The sequence below is a fragment of the Alosa pseudoharengus genome, unplaced genomic scaffold (genome assembly GCF_046254945.1).
Source record: "Alosa pseudoharengus isolate Yale_2024_CS ecotype anadromous, Long Island Sound unplaced genomic scaffold, YU_APseudo_1.1 YU_APseudo_1.1_scf_3, whole genome shotgun sequence".
Lineage (NCBI taxonomy): Eukaryota > Metazoa > Chordata > Actinopteri > Clupeiformes > Clupeidae > Alosa > Alosa pseudoharengus.
Genome location: NW_027468718.1, coordinates 11,967,030 through 11,986,994, shown reverse-complemented (window position 1 = coordinate 11,986,994; position 19,965 = coordinate 11,967,030). Strand labels below are relative to the sequence as shown.

General features: G+C 46.8%; 1 protein-coding gene across 1 annotated transcript in view; it reads right to left on the bottom strand.

The window, feature by feature from the left end:
* Window positions 1-19,965, bottom strand: part of pard3bb (par-3 family cell polarity regulator beta b) — a 347,724-nt gene that overhangs the window by 246,585 nt on the left and 81,174 nt on the right. Inside the window, exon 5 of the mRNA XM_076262746.1 lies at window positions 4,586-4,659. Within this exon, the coding sequence (XP_076118861.1) occupies window positions 4,586-4,659 (74 nt within the window). The remainder of the gene's footprint in view (window positions 1-4,585; window positions 4,660-19,965) is intronic.

Below are 19,965 nucleotides of genomic sequence, written 5' to 3'. Positions count from 1 at the left end.
TGGGGGGAGGCGAGAGGGAGAGAGAGAGAGAGGGAGGAGGGAGAGAAAGAGGGAGAAAGGGGGGGGAGGCGAGAGGGAGAGAGAGAGAGAGAGAAAAAAAAAATAAAGAGAAAGAGAGAGAGAGAAAGGGGGGATAGAGAGAGAGAGCTAAACACAGAGAAGTGTGTGACAGTCCCGCAGTGGATTTGTGAGGATGGGTAATTGGGCTAATTTATCGGAGGAGCCTGTTCTCTGTTTCTCCGGCGTTGTCTTGTTAACTTGAGTCCCCCCCCCCCCCCCCCACACACACACACACACACACACACACACACACACACACACACACACACACACACACACACACACACACACACACACACACACACACACACACACACACACACACACACACACACACAGAAGTGAGTTTTATAGTCATTGTTCTCATTATCACAGCCATCTCAGGCACAGCTGGAGGTGTGAGCAGGAGACAATGAGACACTGGGACCAGCAGACTGTGCACACCAAATACCCTCTGTCTGCCTGACACACACACACACACACACACACAAACACACGCACGCACACACATGAACACACACACAGGTATGCACACACACACCCATGAACACACACACACAGGTATGCATACACATGAACACACACGCACAGGTATGCACACAAACCAACACACACACACACACACACAAAAACACACACGTAAACACACACCACACACACAGGTATGCACACAAACATACTCACGCGCACACACACACACACACACACACACACAGGTATGCACACAAACATACTCACGCGCACACACACACACACACCACACACACAGGTATGCACACAAACATACTCACGCGCACACACACACACACACACACAGGTATGTGTGCGCACACACACACACACACACAGACGCACACAGTCAGACTAGACAGATCAGATTCCATGGCACTCGTATAGCCTTAATAAACCGTCCAGTGTAGTATGTGAGTGTTGTTATAACGCCTTAATAAGTTGTAATAAGTTGTAATATGTGTGTGTGCGTGTGTGTGTGTGTGTGTGTGTGTGTGTGTGTGTGTGTGTGTGTGTGTGTGTGTGCATGAGTGTGTGTGTGTGAGTGTGTGTGCATGAGTGTGTGTGTGTGAGTGAGTCGTGAGTGTTTGTGTGTGTGTGTGTGCGCGCGCGTTTGCGTACATCCAGGAGGCTTATTGTAGGTAGCCGAGCAGCACTGTGCAAAAGAGTGACACGTGTAAGTGCTGTGACCTTCAGCAGTAATCCTTCCCATGCTGCACCACGGCTCAGTCTTGATGAGTTTTGCATCACAACACACAGATGGATGAAGGCCTGAGCATTAGGGAAATGTCACGCAGCTCTGTGTGTATGTAGATCACTCCTATGGGAACAATATGGATATAGACTCCCTGAATCCGCAGCACAGCACAACAGGAACAGACTAAGGGCCGGACTGGGACTGCATTAGGATTAGGATTAGGATTAGGATCCAACAAGACAGGAGTTGTTGCGGAGGAGAAGGAATCCTCTGATTGACTGACTGAGCTATTGATGAATTGAACACTCGACCAGTTCCCATGGCAGCAAGAACATCATCACAGACATCAATCCTCTAGCAATCCAATGAAGAGATGCAAAAATGATTATAAATGAGGAAGAGTGTCTGTCTGTGGGCCTGTCAGTCAGTCTGTGGGTCAGTGTGTTAACAGGCACAGGGAAGTGTTCTGACTCTCCAAACCCAAAAGAAGCCCCGCCCACACATGTGCTCAGTATAGCACATCAGCCACTCTGCCATATCAGTGATGCTGATCTGCAGCGTCACTCAGCAGGAACTTAGAACAGTTATTGCCCGGTTCCGCTGTAGGACCGACAGGCTCGGCTCGTTACAGAAAAGGGCCAGATAGGCTCCAGTAGTGGATGGTGTCTAGGAGGACTGTGACGCACGACACGGATAGAATCACACAAAAAGGCCTCCGATTAGAATGAGGGTTTTTTTTTTGTTTTGTTGGTGGTGCTGTGAGAGTTGAAATCTCATGGGAAGTAGGAGGGCTGAGTGTTGGGGAAAAAAGAGGTGTGTGTGAGTGTGTGTGTGCACGACAGTGTGTGGATGAGTGTGTGTGCGCGAGAGTGTGTGTGTGTGATGCCTGCGTGTGTGTGTGTGTGTGTGCACAAGTGTGTGTGTGTGTGTGAGGCCTGCGTGTGCGTGTGTATGTGTGCACAAGTGTGTGTGTGTGTGTGTGTGTGTGTGTGTGTGTGCATGTGTATATGAATGGGGGTTATGCGATAAGGCAGGATGGTTATCAGAGGGCCTGACTGACAGAAGGATAAGGCCTCAGCACAGAGATGAGACCCTGGAGGGATGTGAGAGGAACAGAGGGAGGAGAGAGAGAAGAGGAGAGGGACATATAGGAGAGAGAAAAGGCAGAGAAAGAAAGTAGGTTAGAGATGGAGGAAAAGATAGAAGAATAGAAGAAAGAAGAGAGTAAAAGAAAGCAATGAGAGAGAGGAGTGGAATTTAGGATGGAGTGAGGTGGATGGGACTCCAGGGACAGTGACACGGACAGATAATTCACACACACACACACACTCACACACACACACACACACACACACACACACACACACACACACACTCACTCACTCACACACACACACACACACACACACACACACACACACACACACACACACACACACACACACACACACACACACACACACTCACTCACTCACTCACTCACTCACTCACTCACTCACTCACTCACTCACTCACTCACTCACTCACTCACACACGCACTCACACACGCACTCACACACGCACGCACGCACGCACGCACGCAGGCACGCACATACACGCGCACACACACAGGCACACGCACCCCTCTGCAGGGCCTAATTTATATTAAAATGACTGCAGGTCACACACACTGCCAGACCATTCCACAGGCAACGCCCTTTCAAACCATGGACTGTTTTTCATCTCTGACAAAACACTGGAACCTTTTGCTGTTGCACATTGTCAGATTCTGAAGCCTGAAGTCTGAGGTCTTACATTTCACTGCCTGAAGTTCAGGGTCTGACTTCTTGGCAGTCATATACATATAAATAAAACTATTTCAGTGCCAGAGGTTTCCCCATTTAATCTGCATGACTGACTATAACTTCCATATATGTGTCATGGTCATCAATTTGGTCATTGCCTCCAAAATATTCATTCTTATTTTTCCTTTTTTCAATTTCAAGGATGGTTTGCTCACGGCAGTATACATTAAGCATCCCAGCCAGACCGGAGAAATGGAATTCCACTGTTGCATAGCGCCATGGATACCATAGGTTGCCAGGGAGACACATCGTTGTGGCAGTGATGTCATAAAGGAAGAAGTAGAACACTGCGGTCAGATAGAACTAATGGTGTGTTCCATTCCAGTGCTTATGCTTCTAGAGGGCATTTCTTGGTGGGGTTGTAAAGATATTCTATTAGGTCATTTTATTACAGACAGAAGCACCAGACAACGGCTTTGTTTACTTAAAACAATCTTCTGCCAAGACTATGATTTGATTCTTGCTGTCCCCGCTGAAATAAACATCATTTCACTTCTAGAGTATTCACATCTGTGCTAAGCAAAACAATGAATCACCAATCAAGGCCAATATATTTGATGTCAAATTTTTCCTTGTAATTTCAGCTATTATCTCACTGACAACCATCTGTTCCTGCCTAAGGTTTGCTGCGTGAATCACGGATCAGGTGGAAGGCTGGGCTGAATTAGACGCAAATAAAATAAAAGGTTCCAGAGATGAGAGCGCTGTTTGTGTCTGCGTCGCCTCCATCGGCTTCAGCGACAGAGAGCTTGGGGCTCCACACTACTGGAGGCCTGAAAGGAGAGTGAGTTCCAGGGGACCAGAGCCAGGGGCCAGCACTGCTCCCAGATCAGCTCATTACTGGGCGAGAGGAGAGGGCCTTACTGGATGCACGTGTTCGCTCGCTCGTTTGTTTGTTTATTTGTTTGTTTGTTTTTTACGCCGTCGTTAACCCCGTTTCGGTGCGGCGTTTGTAGTTCTTTGATGATTTACGGCTTCTTATGCAAGCCCAACGCCGCCTTGATCTACGCAGCCTTGAAGAGCAGGGCAAAATTAGGGAGCGCGCTAATGAAATGGTGATATGGGTGAGGGACACACACACACACATACACAAACACGCACACACACATTTACACACACGTGTGCTAATGAAAAGATGATATGGGATAGAGGGGCGTGCACACGCGCACGCGCACACATACACACACACACGCACACATTTATACAGAAGTGTGCTAATGAAACAATGATATGGGTGAGGGGGGCAACGACTACAACAGAAGTTAACCAACATGTATGCATAAACTAATCCTCACAAGCAAATAAGCAGCTGCATTAAAACAGCACACAAATAACAATGTATATGTGGGCACGGGCGTGCACACACACACTCACGCACACACACAAACACACACGCACGCACGCACGCACACACACAAACACACAAACACAAACATACATATAAACATGGACACATGCAAGGACACTTGCTTACCTGAGTGTGTAAGGGCTTGTACTGGAATTGGTTCCATCTGTTAGTGGTTTATCAATCTGGCCATGGCTCATTCCCTGCAGACACACACACACACACACACACACACACACACAAAGGCACACAGACATGCACGCACACACGCACACAGACACACACACAAAAATCAGGGCATACATTGTTAAACAAAGTATTTAACACAGATTGCATCTCAATTTATTACTGTAAATGTTCCATCTCAGAAGACAGCTTCTAAAAACACTGTTCATTTAGCAGACATTTTTACCCAAAGTAATTTGAAGTTCAGGTAAAGTGCATATTTTATCAATATTTTTAAACCTCCTCAACGCAGTGGCCTTGGTGTCGATCATTTTAATCTACGATTTGGGCTCCATTGAACACATCTCAATCAAACACACACACACACACACACACTGACATGTCTCTTCTCTCCTCTGTCTTAACTATAATTCCTGCTCCTCTTATCTGCACAGTGTTAACTCCACAACAACAAAGGTGCCCTACTTTAAGGACAAAACCCTAATTACTCTTCACAGTGTGTGTGTGTGTGTGTGTGTGTGTGTGTGTGTGTGTGTGTGTGTGTGTGTGTGTGTGTGTGTGTGTGTGTGTGTGTGACTACAGAGCCAGTGGATCAGAATGAGGATCTGAGGCTCGTCACAGTGCGTTCACACATGGGGGTCGACCCAAAGAAAGCAGACGGAATCAGAATTAGAATCAGAATTAGAATTAGAATAGCCTTCATGTCTTTGTCGACAGGGCTGTGAGCGTGGAACGTGTCAACATGACGGTTCTCCGATTGTTGGCTCCCAGCAAATGACATGTGAATTAGCAAGTCCCTGAACTGCCTGCCTCTCACAGAACCGCTTAATACAGCGCCGGAGAAAAGCCAGACAAGAAGACAGACAGCAGAATACTTTAAATACTGAGACACACTATTGTACAAAATGGGATTGTTTTGCTGTTTTCTCTGTGTGTGTGTGTGTGTGTGTGTTTGGTCTGTTTAAGTGTGTGTGTTCTGACTCGGTGAGTGTTTGTGTGTGTGTGTTTGATCTGTTTAAGTGTGTGTGTTCTGACTCGGTGAGTGTTTGTGTGTGTGTGTTTGATCTGTTTAAGTGTGTGTGTTCTGACTCGGTGTGTGTTTGTGTGTGTGTGTTTGATCTGTTTAAGTGTGTGTGTTCTGACTCGGTGTGTGTGTGTGTGTGAGTGCGTGTGCAAGTGGTCTGTTTAAGTGAGTGTGTTCTGAATCAGTGTGTGTGTGTGTGTGTAAGTGGTCTGTTTAAGTGAGTGTGTTCTGACTGGTGATTTATTGTTTGTAGCGTGCCATGCTACACTTGAGAGACCCTGTAATACAGAGCAGAAAGCCAGCGGGACATGACCTCTGGCTGTTAGTGTGTGTGTGTGTGTGTGTGTGTGTGTGTGTGTGTGTGTGTGTATTGAGGTATGCATGCCAATGACAGACGGAGTGTGTGTGTCCCCGCTACACTTGGCCATGCATCATGTCTCTCTCCACATGACACAGGAAACCCTGTGGGGGTTGCCCCATCAACCAGAGCCCAAATGGACCCCAATAACCTTTGACCCCATCACACAGTGCCACCTGTCAGCTCGACACACACTTCCTGTGACCAGGCCATCCCTGGAGATTGGCGTGCGCGCGCACGCGCACACGCACACACACACACAAACACACACACACACACACCTGTCAGCTTGATGTTTTGCTCCTGAAGGAGATGCACAAGGGATCAGAGGTCAACAAATCCACTTCTGCTTTTCTGTGTGTGTGTGTATCCATGTAAGAATGTTTTGCATGTGTGAACGTGTGTGTGTGTGTGTGTGTTTGTGAGTGTGTTTATTGGTATGTGTGTGTGTTTGTCAGTGTGATGGATTGCATGACCCAAGCAGACATCATTATGCGTTTCTGTGACAGGACGCAGACGTCTTGGTGTGTTTGTCAACATGTGTGCATGACACTTTCATTCACATTTCAGAGAGAGAGAGAGAGAGAGAGAGAGAGAGGGAAGGAGAAAGAGAGTGAGTGAGATACAGAGAGAGAGAATGAAAGAGAGGGAGGGGGTGGAAAAGAGAGAGAGGGAAAGCAAAGGAGAAATAATATTTCTAGGTAAAACACTTTGGTTGTGTCTCACAGGACTAAATTCAAGGCATGGAAATCAATTGTGCACATTTTTGATGTTACACCACATACACATGCACACACACACACACGCACACACACACGCGGACACACACATGCACACACACAGTACAAAAGGAGCTGTGACAATCGGTTAAGCGAGACAACAGAAGCCATTAAAGGCATAAACACTCCCACTTGGACACGCTTGGCTACTCCTGCGGTCTTTACAAGGTTGGATTTCATTAGAATTACAAACGCGGTTTGATGCTGTACAATTACAGCTCTGAATGAGGACAAGCCTGATCAAAGGCCTCAATTGGTCTGGGTTGCTATGCTGCAAGCAAAGGCTCACCACACACACACACACACACACACACACACACACACACACACACATACACACACACACACACACACACACACACACGCATGAAACTACCCATCTTCATCCCACACAAACACACAGAATATAAAAGAACACATGTAGACACACAAGACACACTCAGACTTGGTCTATTCTGCCGTTCCCTTGTCGGAAAACACGATTTTCACTCTCTCACACACACACACACACACACACACACACACACACACACACACACACACACACACTCATTTGCCAGTCTAGCCTTCTCCGTCATCTCCTAGCCGGAGAACAATTAGTGGACTGGTGACATGCGAGTGATTGTGTTGGGGTGGAACCAGAGCGAGTCACCCGTCTGCCTGAGTCTCCATTCACACCAGATAAAGACGTCGCTCTCCTCCTCTCCCCTGACACTGTGTTTACATCTCTCTCATTTCTTCTTCTACTTCTTCTCTTCCTCTCTCTTTCTCTCTCTCTACTGAAATATAAAAAAATCTCTCAGACGGGCTCTGATTACCCAGACGGCTCCTGCACAGCCGATGACGTCTAATTAATAACCTCGTCGGGTTATTTACGACGGAGTCACATTTGATAATTGGCTGTGCAGACGTGAGTCTGTCTTCTTTAGCGATATTTGCTAATTAAAGTGTCCCCTGGATTAGCCTTCTGTGTTTTTCTTTTTCCGAAATTATTTTTTCACTGTGAGTGATGATGTTAATGTTTGTGTGTGTGTGTGTGTGTGTGTGTGTGTGTGTGTGTGTGTGTGTGTGTGTGTGTGTGTGTGTGTGTGTGTGTGTGTGCGCTTGGTTGCATATGTGTGCAGGCGCGCCTGTGTGTGTGCGCGTGTGTGGGTGTGTAAGCAGTTAATACTCTACTTGTTAATGAATGGTGTGTCAAGTGCTGACAGCATTTGGATCAGTGCTAAATGAATAGCTAAAAGAAAGACAGAACAGGCCAGGCGCTGAAGCGTGTGTGTATTGGTATGTGTGTGTGGACAGAACGGGCCGCTGAAGCGTGTGTCCTGGTGTCCTGTGTGTATTGGTGTGTGTGTTTGTGAACAGGTCGGGCCACTGAAGCGTACGTGCTGGTGTCGGCCTGAATGGGACTCACTGGCCTGGACACCAAGAGGAGAGCAGAGTGTCAACATTAACACCAAGAGGAGAGCAGAGCGTCAACATTAACACCAAGAGGAGAGCAGAGTGTCAACATTAACACCAAGAGGAGAGCAGAGTGTCAACATTAACACCAAGAGGAGGGAATAGTCTCAACAAGAGGAGAGCACAGTCTCAACATTAACACCAAGAGGAGAGCAGAGTGCCAAAATTAACACCAAGAGGAGAGCAGAGTGTCAACATTAACACCAAGAGGAGAGCACAGTATCAACATTAACGAGCAGAGGTTCAACATTAACACCAAGAGGAGAGCAGAGTGTCAACATTAACACCAAGAGGAGAGCCGAGTGTCAACATTAACGAGCAGAGTGTCAACATTAACACCAAGAGGAGAGCAGAGTGTCAACATTAACACCAAGAGGAGAGCACAGTGTCAACATTAACGAGCAGAGTGTCAACATTAACACCAAGAGGAGAGCACAGTGTCAACATTAACGAGCAGAGTGTCAACATTAACACCAAGAGGAGAGCAGAGCGTCAACATTAACACCAAGAGGAGAGCACAGTGTCAAAATTAACATCTAGCTGTCTGAATGTGCAGTGTTGTTGCCTTGGTTCTTTGGTTGGTCATCGAGCATGTAAAACCCAAAGGAGCAGAGACACTAATACTTCAGTCAGTGTCCAGTGGGAAACAGGGACCTCAGTGGTAAGTACAGGTCTGTCTGCGGTACGGATCTCAAAGGCATCCTGGAGTCTTAAGTGAGTTATCAACAGGCATCTCCAAGGACAGCCCTCTGCCAGGGCAAGCTACATGTGTGACCTGACACAAGCGAACCTTATCTAATCTCACACACACGCCTACACTCCCTCTCTCTTACACACACACACAGGCAACCCAACACACTCACAACAATATGTCCTAGCAATACATTCCCTCTCTCTTACACACACAGGCAACCCAGCGCACTCACAACGAAATGTCCTATCAATGATTCTAATTAGAAAACTGCTTCAAACTAGTTCTTAATTTCTGATTGGACGAGAGCCATTCCTGTGGCCGAATCACAGCCATGGGAAAAACCTCCACCACCCCACCTCTCACTTGTGCCATTTTCAGCACAACAGAAAAGTATATGAACAACAACAACAACATGTCGCTCTCACACACACACACACACACACACACTCCAAGCACTGTGAGAGTCGCACACTGGAAGGAGTAAGTGTGTCTTATTTTTCAACTATTACCCCCAGCTGAATTGGCCCTCTCTGAAAAATACTCCCAGTCCAATTAGCACAGGACCAGGAGCCCTCCCACAGGAACCCCGCGCTAATGACACACAGTGTGTTTCAACGTGTGTGTGTGTGTGTGTGTGTGTGCGTGTGTTATGTGTGTGTGTGTGTTGGGTGTTATGTGTTTGTGTGTGTTTGTGTGTCTGTGTGTGTTATGTGTGTGTGTGTGTGTGTGTGTTTGAGAGAGACAGTGTTAATAACACAAGGTGTGTTTGAACATCTGTGCGTGTATGTGTGAAAGAGAGAGAATGAGAGTGTGGCCGCAAAAAAATAAATACACTTTGAGAGTGAGTGTGTGTGTGTGTGTGTGTGTGTGTGTGTGTGTGTGTGTGTGTGTGTGTGTGTGTGTGTGTGCGCGCTTGTGTGTGTGTGAGCGATTGTGTGTGTGTGTGTGTGAGTGATTGTGTGTGTGAGTGTGTGAAAGGCCTCCCTTTTGATGATGGCTTTCATCTCACCGTGGGCCGTGTGATCCATTAAAATGGGCTAATATAGCATGTGCCATCAACCCTGACAATAGTGATAATGTAGCAGCCACCTCTTAGCACAGAGAAAATGAACTGTGAACACACTAATTCTCCATTTCATATATACGCATGAGAGGAGACAAAAAGAAAAGACACAACAGAACGAAGGAGAAGAAGGAGAAGAAGATAAAATGATGGAGGGACACATCATTTATTTGGAGCGCTATAAAGCGCACAAGCCCTAAATGACTTGAGAAGCCATTACAGAAACACAGTAATTCAGCCTTCCTTAAAACTCAGAGCCAAAACAACACACACAACACACAACACACACACACACACACACACACACATGGAGGCGTGTGGTGAATGTTGCTTTCAGCCGGGCGTAATTGGGTACTCAGCTATATGGCTCCTAATGGGCAGGATGGAGTACGAGTGTGCTGCAGCCCCTCGCCCAAACACACAGAGACCTTTTCAATTTGCCCCCCCCCCCCCATCACCTCCATCACCCCCACTACCATTCTACACCCACACACACACACCTAACCACCCACACACACTCATACATCCCCCACCTAACCCCACACACACACACACACGTCTGCCACCTACACATACATACGTCCCCCACCTAACCCCACACACACACACACACACACACACGTCCGCCACCTACACACCTATACACACACACACATCCCCCACCTAACCACACACACACACCCACCCATCTGCACACACACTGATACATCATCCACACACCCACACACCTACTCACACCCACTAGCCTTCACTCCATCCATCCAGAGCAGAAAAGTGCTTTCCTTTAATGCCTCCTTTCTGCCTCTCAGGGGAGACCTGCCTCACAAGACCTGGAGAGTCTGGGTTTTTACTTTATTTTCTTTTACTTTTATGTTCTTTCTATTTCTTTTTTTTAAAAGCAAATGCTTGTTCTTGGTGCTAGCTTCAGTTCTTGATTCTGAGAGAGAGGGAGCGAGAGGGAGAGTGTGTGTGTGTGAGAGAGAGAGAGAGAGAGAGAGAGAGGGAGCGAGAGGGAGAGTGTGTGTGTGAGAGAGAGAGAGAGCGATGGAGAGAGAGAAAGAGAGGATGAATAGGGGATGAAAAAGAGTGATTTATTCACTCTTTGCCTTCACTTGTTCCAGTAGGAAAAGGGCAAGTGACAATTGGACCAATTACATGGGCCCATTACCACAAGGAGCAGAGCCAGCCGCATGGAGCGAGAGAGTGCAGCAGGGAGGAAAGGAGGAGGGCAAGAGTGACAGACAGAGAGAGAGAGAGAGGGAGAGAGAGCGAGGGAGTGAGGGAGAGAAAGAGAGACGCACAAAGAGAAAGGCAGTAGTGAGTCAGAGTACAATGGTGAAAGGTGGACAGCGGTAAGCAGGCAAAATGTGTGTCTGTGTGTGTGTGCGCACGTGTGCGTGTGCCTGTATGTTTGTGTGTGTGTGTGTGCACGTGTATGTTTGTGTGTGTGTGCGTGTGTGCGTGTATGTTTGTGTGTGTGTGCGCGCGTGCATACATGCATGTGTGTGTGTGTGTGTGCGTGTGTGTGTGTGTGTCTCTCTGTCTGTGTGTCTGTCTGTTTATCTGTGTGTCTGTGTGTGTGTGTGTGTGTGTGTGCGTGTGTGCGCGTGTGTGTGTGTGCGTGCGTGTGTGTGTCTCTCTGTCTGTGTGTCTGTCTGTTTATCTGTGTGTGTGTGTGTGTGTGGTGTGTGTGTGCGTGTGTGTGTGTGTGCGTGTGTGCGTGTGTGTGTGCGCGTGTGCGTGTGTGTGTGTGTGTGTGCGCGTGTGCCCGCGTGTGCCCGCGTGTGTGTGCACGCATGAACGCGTGTTTAGTGTGTGTGTGTGTGTGTGTGTGTGTGTGCGCATGTGTGAGTGTGTGTGTGTGTGTGTGTGTGTGTGTGTGTGTGTGTAGAAAAAGGAATAAAAGTGAGTGTAGAGCCAGAGGTGTAGAAGTGGGTAATCAGTGAGTGAGGAGGATGGCTGAGAGCAGGGGAGAGGGCCAGCCCTGTCATTTCCCACAGTGCTTTGCAGTTATTAGAGACGTGCCACCCGTGACCGTCGCCAGGGAGGGAACGCCACTCAAGAGTCTGGCTGCCACGACAACGCAACCACAGGGAGGAGAGAGAGATAGAGAGAGGGAAAGAGAGAGAGGGAGAAAGAGATGCAGATGAGAGAAAGGGTGAGTGAAAAGCAAGGAAGTCAGGGAGTGAAAGAAAAAGAAAAAAAGAAAGAAAGAAAGAAAGAGAGTGAAAAAAGAAAGAGAGATACAAAGAAAGAGAGAAAGAGAGAGAGAGACAGAGAGAGAAGACTATCTTAATCCGAGGAGTGACATGCTAATGGTTCCACTGAACCATGTCATTTCCACATCTGCATGGCAGCTCCACTTACGTCAAGAGTCTTTTCCTCCCTCTCTCTCTCCCTCCCTCTCTCCCTCCCTCCCTCCCTCTCTCCCTTTAGCCTTGCCCAAGTGCCACTTCCATGCACAGCAATCCCAGAGAAACTGATAGATAAACTGATAGACAGACACACAGGTGCTTGTCATGCCAGCGCTTCCATAACACTGCCACCTTGTGAGAGAGCATCACACTCACACTCACACACACACACACACACACACACACACACACACACACACCTCAGCTCTTGCTGACTGCAGATACCCAAGATGTGTTCTGTGACAACTCCTTCTGGCTGGCACACACACACAGACACACACTCAAACACACACACACACACACACACACACACACAGATACAGAGACAGAGACAGAGACAGAGACAGAGACAGACACAGACACAGACACAGACACAGACACAGACACAGAGACACACACACACACACACACACACACACACACACACACACACACACACACACACACACACACACACACACACACAACACAAACACAGACATCAACAGCTGCTATTCCTGGAATAAAATGGGCGCACAATTAAAGAACATCATGATGGCCCATGATTGAAAACGTAAGAATTAAAGTGAAAGTGGTGGAGAGAGAGAGAGAGCAGAATAAATTGCTTGCTAAATCAAACTATTTAACAGGCTCTGAGCCTCAGCGATCTGTAGTCACAGGCACTCTGGTTTTGACGAACCCCAAAGGACCTAGTGTGAACCATATCTGCATATTAGTATGCTATGCTATCAGCTATGCTATCAGGCCACATCAAGCTCTAGTGTACACCATATATGCATATTAGTATGCTATGCTATCAGGCCACATCAAGCCCTAGTGTACACCATATATGCATATTAGTATGCTATGCTATAAGCTATGCTATCAGGCCACATCAAGCCCTAGTGTACACCATATCTGCATATTAGTATGCTATCAGGCCACATCAAGCCCTAGTGTACACCATATCTGCATATTAGTATTCTATCAGGCCACATTAAGCCCTAGTGTACACCATATCTGCATATTAGTATGCTATGCTATCAGGCCACATCAAGCTCTAGTGTACACCATATCTGCATATTAGTATGCTACGCTATCAGCTATGCTATCAGGCCACATCAAGCCCTAGTGTGAACCATATCTGCACATTAGTATGCTATGCTATCAGGCCACATCAAGCCCTAGTGTACACCATATCTGCAGGTGAGGTGACAACGACCTCAGTCAACAGCCATCAGACACACAGATCCCAGATGCACCCCTCCCCCTCCCCTCCCCTTACACCCCTCACCATTACAACAGATCAAGTGACAGTCCAACTAAAGAGATTGCGCAGCAATAAAGCAGCAGGGCCTGACAGACTGTGTCCAAGGCTACTCAAGGCCTGTGCTGCTGAACTGGGGCAGCCACTGAAGCACATCTTCAATTTGAGCCTACGCCTTGGACAAGTTCCAACACTGTGGAAGACATCATGTCTTACCGCTGTCCCTAAGAAGCCACACCCTAGTGAGCTCAATGACTACAGACCTGTCGCTCTTACATCACATGTGATGAAGACAATGGAGCGACTGGTCTTATGTATGCTCAGACCCCAGGTACGCCATGCACTAGACACCGTTACAGTTTGCATACCAGGAGAAAGTGGGCGTGGACGATGCCATCACTTATCTTCTACACAGGACACATTCCCACCTAGACAAGGGGAAAAGTGTTGTGAGAGTCATGTTCTTTGATTTCTCAAGTGCTTTTAACACCATCCAGCCCCCTTAGATTGGGAGACAAGCTCTTGCAGATGGGTGTGGACGCTCACCTGGTAACCTGGATTACAGATTACCTGACCGAGCGACCACAGTTCATCAGACTGAAGAACTGTCTCTCTGACACTGTGATCTGCAGCACCGGAGAGCCACAGGGAACTGTGCTCTCTCCAGTCCTGTTCACACTGTACACATCTGACTTCTGCTACAACACCGAGTCCTGCCACATGCAGAAGTTTTCTGATGATACTGCAATTGTGGCGTGTATCAGGAACGGGCAGGAGGAAGAGTACAGGAGCCTGGTGGAGGACTTTGTGCAATGGTGCAAACTCAATCATCTTCAACTTAACACTTCAAAGACCAAGGAGAAGGTGGTGGATTTCCGCAGGTCTAAGCCCACTCTGCTACCAGTCCACATTGATGGGGTCAATGTGGAGGTGGTTAGCACCTACAAGTATCTGGGTCTCCACCTGGACAATAAACTGGACTGGTCAGCCAACACTGATGCACTCTACAAGGAAGGGCAGAGCAGGCTGTACTTCCTGAGGAGGCTGCGGTCCTTCAATGTGTGCAGTAAGTTCCTCAGGATGTTCTACCAGTCTGTTGTTGCCAGCGTCCTCTTCTATGCTGTGGTATGTTGGGGAGGAAGCACAAGGAAGAAGGATGCGGGGCGAATTGACAGGCTGGTAAGGAAAGCTGGCTCTGTAGTGGGAGCTGAACTGGAGTGAATCACTTCACTATCTGACAAAAGGACCCTGAACAAACTGATCAACATCTTGGACAATGAGTGTCACCCACTCCACAGCACTATTGTTAAGCAAAAGAGCCTGATCAGCTGGAGACTTCGCTCACTGCCTTGCACAACTGACAGACTGAGAAAGTAATTTGTCCCCAGGGCCATTGAACTGTTCAATGACTCACTTAAGGGAAGAGGAGAGATAGACTTCTCTGCATAGTCTGTCTGCCTCTTCACCCCCTCCATGTTTGGATACTGTCTGTCCACTAGCCACTTTTACCACTGTCTTTATGCCTCACTGTTTGCGTGCTATATTAGCACATTAGCACATATGCATAACCCCCCCCTCCATGCCACAGCCGAACTGTGGCCACACTTATACATTTTCTTTAAATAGTTAAATATATAGATATATAGACTTTACTTTACTTTATTTCTGCATTGTTGCACTGTTGACTTACTGATTCACCATGACCACTATCACCATTGCACTACCACCATGACACTCATTCACACAGAGCACCTTAGAGCACCGCACCATACCTTACTATGCACAGAGAATCACAGGCTCAGTCCCTGCCTCAGTCATTGCAAGCGCCTCTGATTGATTAATCACCACTATGTGGATACTGTTTTTAGAATTGATTTAGATTAAGTGTTAGTTAGTATAATTTGTATTTTAGTATATTTAGCATATTCTTTATCTTCTACTGTCCATATTGCTTAGTTGTGTTTTTATATTATATACTTTAATTACTCTTTCTGCTGTTAAAGAATGTGTTTGTGTTGTCTGTATGCTGCGGAGACCTTGAATTTCCCCTGGGGATCAATAAAGTATCTATCTATCTATCTATCTATCTATCTATCTATCTATCTATCTATCTAGCTATATTAGTATGCTATGCTATCAGGCCACATCAAGCCCTAGTGTACACCATATCTGCATATTAGTTTGCTATGCTATCAGCTATGCTATCAGGCCACATCAAGCCCTAGTGTACACCATATCTGCATATTAGTATGCTATGCTATCAGGCCACATCAAGCAAGCACACACATCATTATACTTGGAGTTGCTCATCTCTTACAATAGAGTATACACCAATCCTATGGTTAAAGACCCTATGTATTTAAGGTTGAAGTCATTTAATAAGTCATACATTCTGAATGTAAGTCTGCAAGTCAAAGCCTTCCTCAGACTTCCCCCCTGTGATGGCACGGACATGTCATCCTGTTAGGTCCGGATCACTACTGTGTCCAGTGAGGCTCGTTTGCAGGTGCTACGCTCACCAAGGAGAGAGATGCCTCACACACGACAGACAGAGCTGAAAAATACATGCACGTGCACACACAATTGCACACACACACAGACAGACAGATAGACAAACACACACACACACACACACACACACACACACACAAACACACACACACAGGTTTCAGTAGAATATGCTGTAGAGAGTGTGAGCAGGGCTAACACAAACAGAGTGACAGGTTACCACCGAGATACACAGGTGGTGGCACGTCTGTGGTGACATGCACGGTGGGCTACAAGACGAGCCTCTCTCTCTTACACACAAACAGCCACACACACACACACACACAGACAATAACCAGAGGCACTTGTGGACAGGCAGGGACAGATGCTCAATCTCCTTTTTCCTACCTCTAACACACACACACACACAGGCAGCTTTCAGCTTTCATGCTTTCGTCCAAGTGTTTCATGACTGGATACTGCACGCACACACAAACAGGGATGCAGACGCAGATGCATATATATATATATATATATATATATATATATAGAGAGAGAGAGAGAGAGAGAGAGTTTTTCTCCTGTCGTGCCTAAGCCTTCATCAGTGCAAACTGGCAGCTTAATTACCCCCACTGGGCGTGAGAGAGGGGCTGTTGGAACTGATGTTAATTGGGGGGTTGTGAATAAGAGGCTGTTCCATTAAGCACAGAACAATTTTAATTTCAACGCCTGTATCCTTTTAAGTGTAATTTCAAAGAGGTGCTGGAGAGAGAGACAGAGTGAGGAAAGGAGAGAGAGAGGGAGAGAGAGAAAAGAAGAAGAAGAGGGAGACAGATAATGAGTGAGGAAAAGAGAGGGAGAGAGAGAGAGAGAGAGAGAGAGAGAGAGAGAGAGGAGAGCGAGAGATAGTGAGGAGGAGACAGAGAGAGAGAGGGAGAGAGAGAGAAGGATAGAGCCAGAGGTGTGAGAACGAGTGTGTCAGAGCGGCGGTCTAGGACGAGGCACAGGCGCGTCTCCCGAGAGATGAGGCGGCTCTAAGACGTGACAGGAGCTCATTTTCGGTGTCGCACAGTTGGCGGGTGTCGTCATGGAGACCCTTGCGTGAGGGAAGATCTCCCACGGCTACCGTTGCCTTGTCAGAGACGGGGCAGGAGACAAAACACTGCAGCTAGCTGCCAGCTGTCTCGTCTCGCTCATGCACCTGTAGGAGTCCTCCATCTTGCCACCTCCACAGCCATCACTACAGCCTGCTCAGAAAAGCACAACATGTTTCGCGAAACAATGTACGTTTTCAAGATATAAATTCAATCTCCTGAGGGCTCAGTGGTGTTGATGAAATAAGACTAAACTAGAATACCTACTAACTTATCTTCATATTGGATGTTAAGAGATTCTGAATACATATTGTACTAACAGATCTTCATATCGGATGTTAAGATATTCTGAATATATACTAACTGATCTCCATATCGGATGTTAAGAGATTCTGAATGCAAAGCACCATTTAATAGTTAACATCAACAATCCATAAACCTCTGCATTTAGAATTACATCTGGGTTATAATGATTATTGATTATGAGGGTGCATTCAGGTTAACTTATGCCAATGGCTGTATCATTGTTAGTGCATTCTGTACATCCCCTACTTTGGCAGTCACTTGTAGTCAGTCAACACTGTCTACTGAATGCTGAAAATACATTCCAATTTGAAAGATATTGTTCCATGTGAAAGATACTGAACGTGCATTGAAAGTGTCAATGACAAGTGGAAATATTAAAAGGAGCATATGACCAATTCTCCTCTGAATTATTGATGAAAGGCCAGTGCTTCAAATGACAACCTCTGGCCCTATGGTGACTCCTGTAACGACACAGTATTGGCCTATGGACTACATGTGCCAATTAGCTCACACATGTTTTTCCATCAGCCCTCTCCAATGGATAACATTACCTCTGAGCCTGGCCTAATTAGCCCCATGCTGAGTGCGGACACAGGGTGACCCACTAGCCACTGGGACGAGTAGCTATTTTAGGTACGGGAACCCTGGGAATTGTAGTTTTTTTGTTTTTTTTTTGTTTAGTAGAAAAAAAACAAGTACAAATGAGGCCAAACCGATCAGATACAAAAACAGACCACTAGCCAATGGCTGCTAAGCGCTGAGGGTCATGTGATCACCGTGGACGATGCTGCGGAGGAGCGGCGCATCCCCATGCTGCCTCCGTGACCCTCTAATCAACACGCTGGCGGAGTCAAAATAAAGGAAATAAATAAATAAACAAATCAACAGAAGATATAAATAAATAACTCACAAGGGCACCGCTTTTAATTGGGTCTTCAGGGAGGATGCAAGGATGGACCTCTCTGAAAAACAGATTTAAAACCCCCATTTCCAGATTTTTCTTGTTTTGGTGAGAAAGAAATAGCTTTCAAAAAAGAAAAACAGAGATAGAGGGAGAGAGCTAGAGATAGATAGAGAGAGAGGGAGAAAGAGAGGGAGGGAGAGAACATAGACAGAAAATGAGAAATGAGAAATGAAACCCCTCAAGATGACATGATCCAGCGCTTATCACAGCTTCCAGTTAAAATGTCCCTGAATTAAAAATATAGCATATGAAACTGGAGATGTCATGAAAAACGATAACGATGACAGGAGATGAAAGAGGAGAAGAGAGGAAGAGAGGAAGAGAGGAGGAGGAAAGGAGAGGAGGGAAACTTGGCTACTTTCTCCGCCTGACAGGAAATGAAATGCATTACAATAGCTCATTATCAGATGTCAAAGAAGCCAAGGATTTCATCTCCCACGGTTAAGCTTTCTTCTGTGTGAACACTCTCTTACCACCCCCCCACCCCCCAACCCCCCCCACCCCCCCACGCTGACGCTCCTCGGAAACGTTCCCCAGCGCAGATCCACGGATCAGGCCTGTCCGGGTCAGCAGACCACATGAAAGGGCTGCGGGCAAACAGCAGCAGCCAGAGACACGACACCTGGCAGCAAAGAGGAGGAAATCTACACTTCTACTAAAGACACACACACACACACACACACACACACACACACACAAACACACACACGCACACACACGAACACACACACACACACACACACACACACACACACACACACACACACACACACACACACAAACACACACACACAAAATCACTGGCACGCACGTGCAGGCGCACACAAATGCAAAAACACTGACACACAAACAGAAACACAGATACAAACACACATACACACACACACACACACACACACACACACTTATACACAAACATACACAAATATGCACATTTACACACATGCAGAAAGACAGGCACAGATATACACACACACAAAAGTGTACACACAAACACACACACACACCACTGACTGCTGACTGACCCTTGTGGACCTCCAGCATGTCCGCCCACATCACACACTCCAGCGAGTGCAAGTAAATGAAAGTGGAGTAAAACCAGAGCCACATGCCCACTCATATGGAACAGATCACAACCACATGCCCACTCATATGGAACAGATCACAACCACATGCCCACTCATATGGAACAGATCACAACCACATGCCCACTCATATGGAACAGATCACCACCACATGCCCACTCATATGGAACAGATCACAACCACATGCCCACTCATATGGAACAGATCACCACCACATGCCCACTCATATGGAACAGATCACAACCACATGCCCACTCATATGGAACAGATCACAACCACATGCCCACTCATATGGAACAGATCACAACCACATGCCCACTCATATGGAACAGATCACAACCACATGCCCAC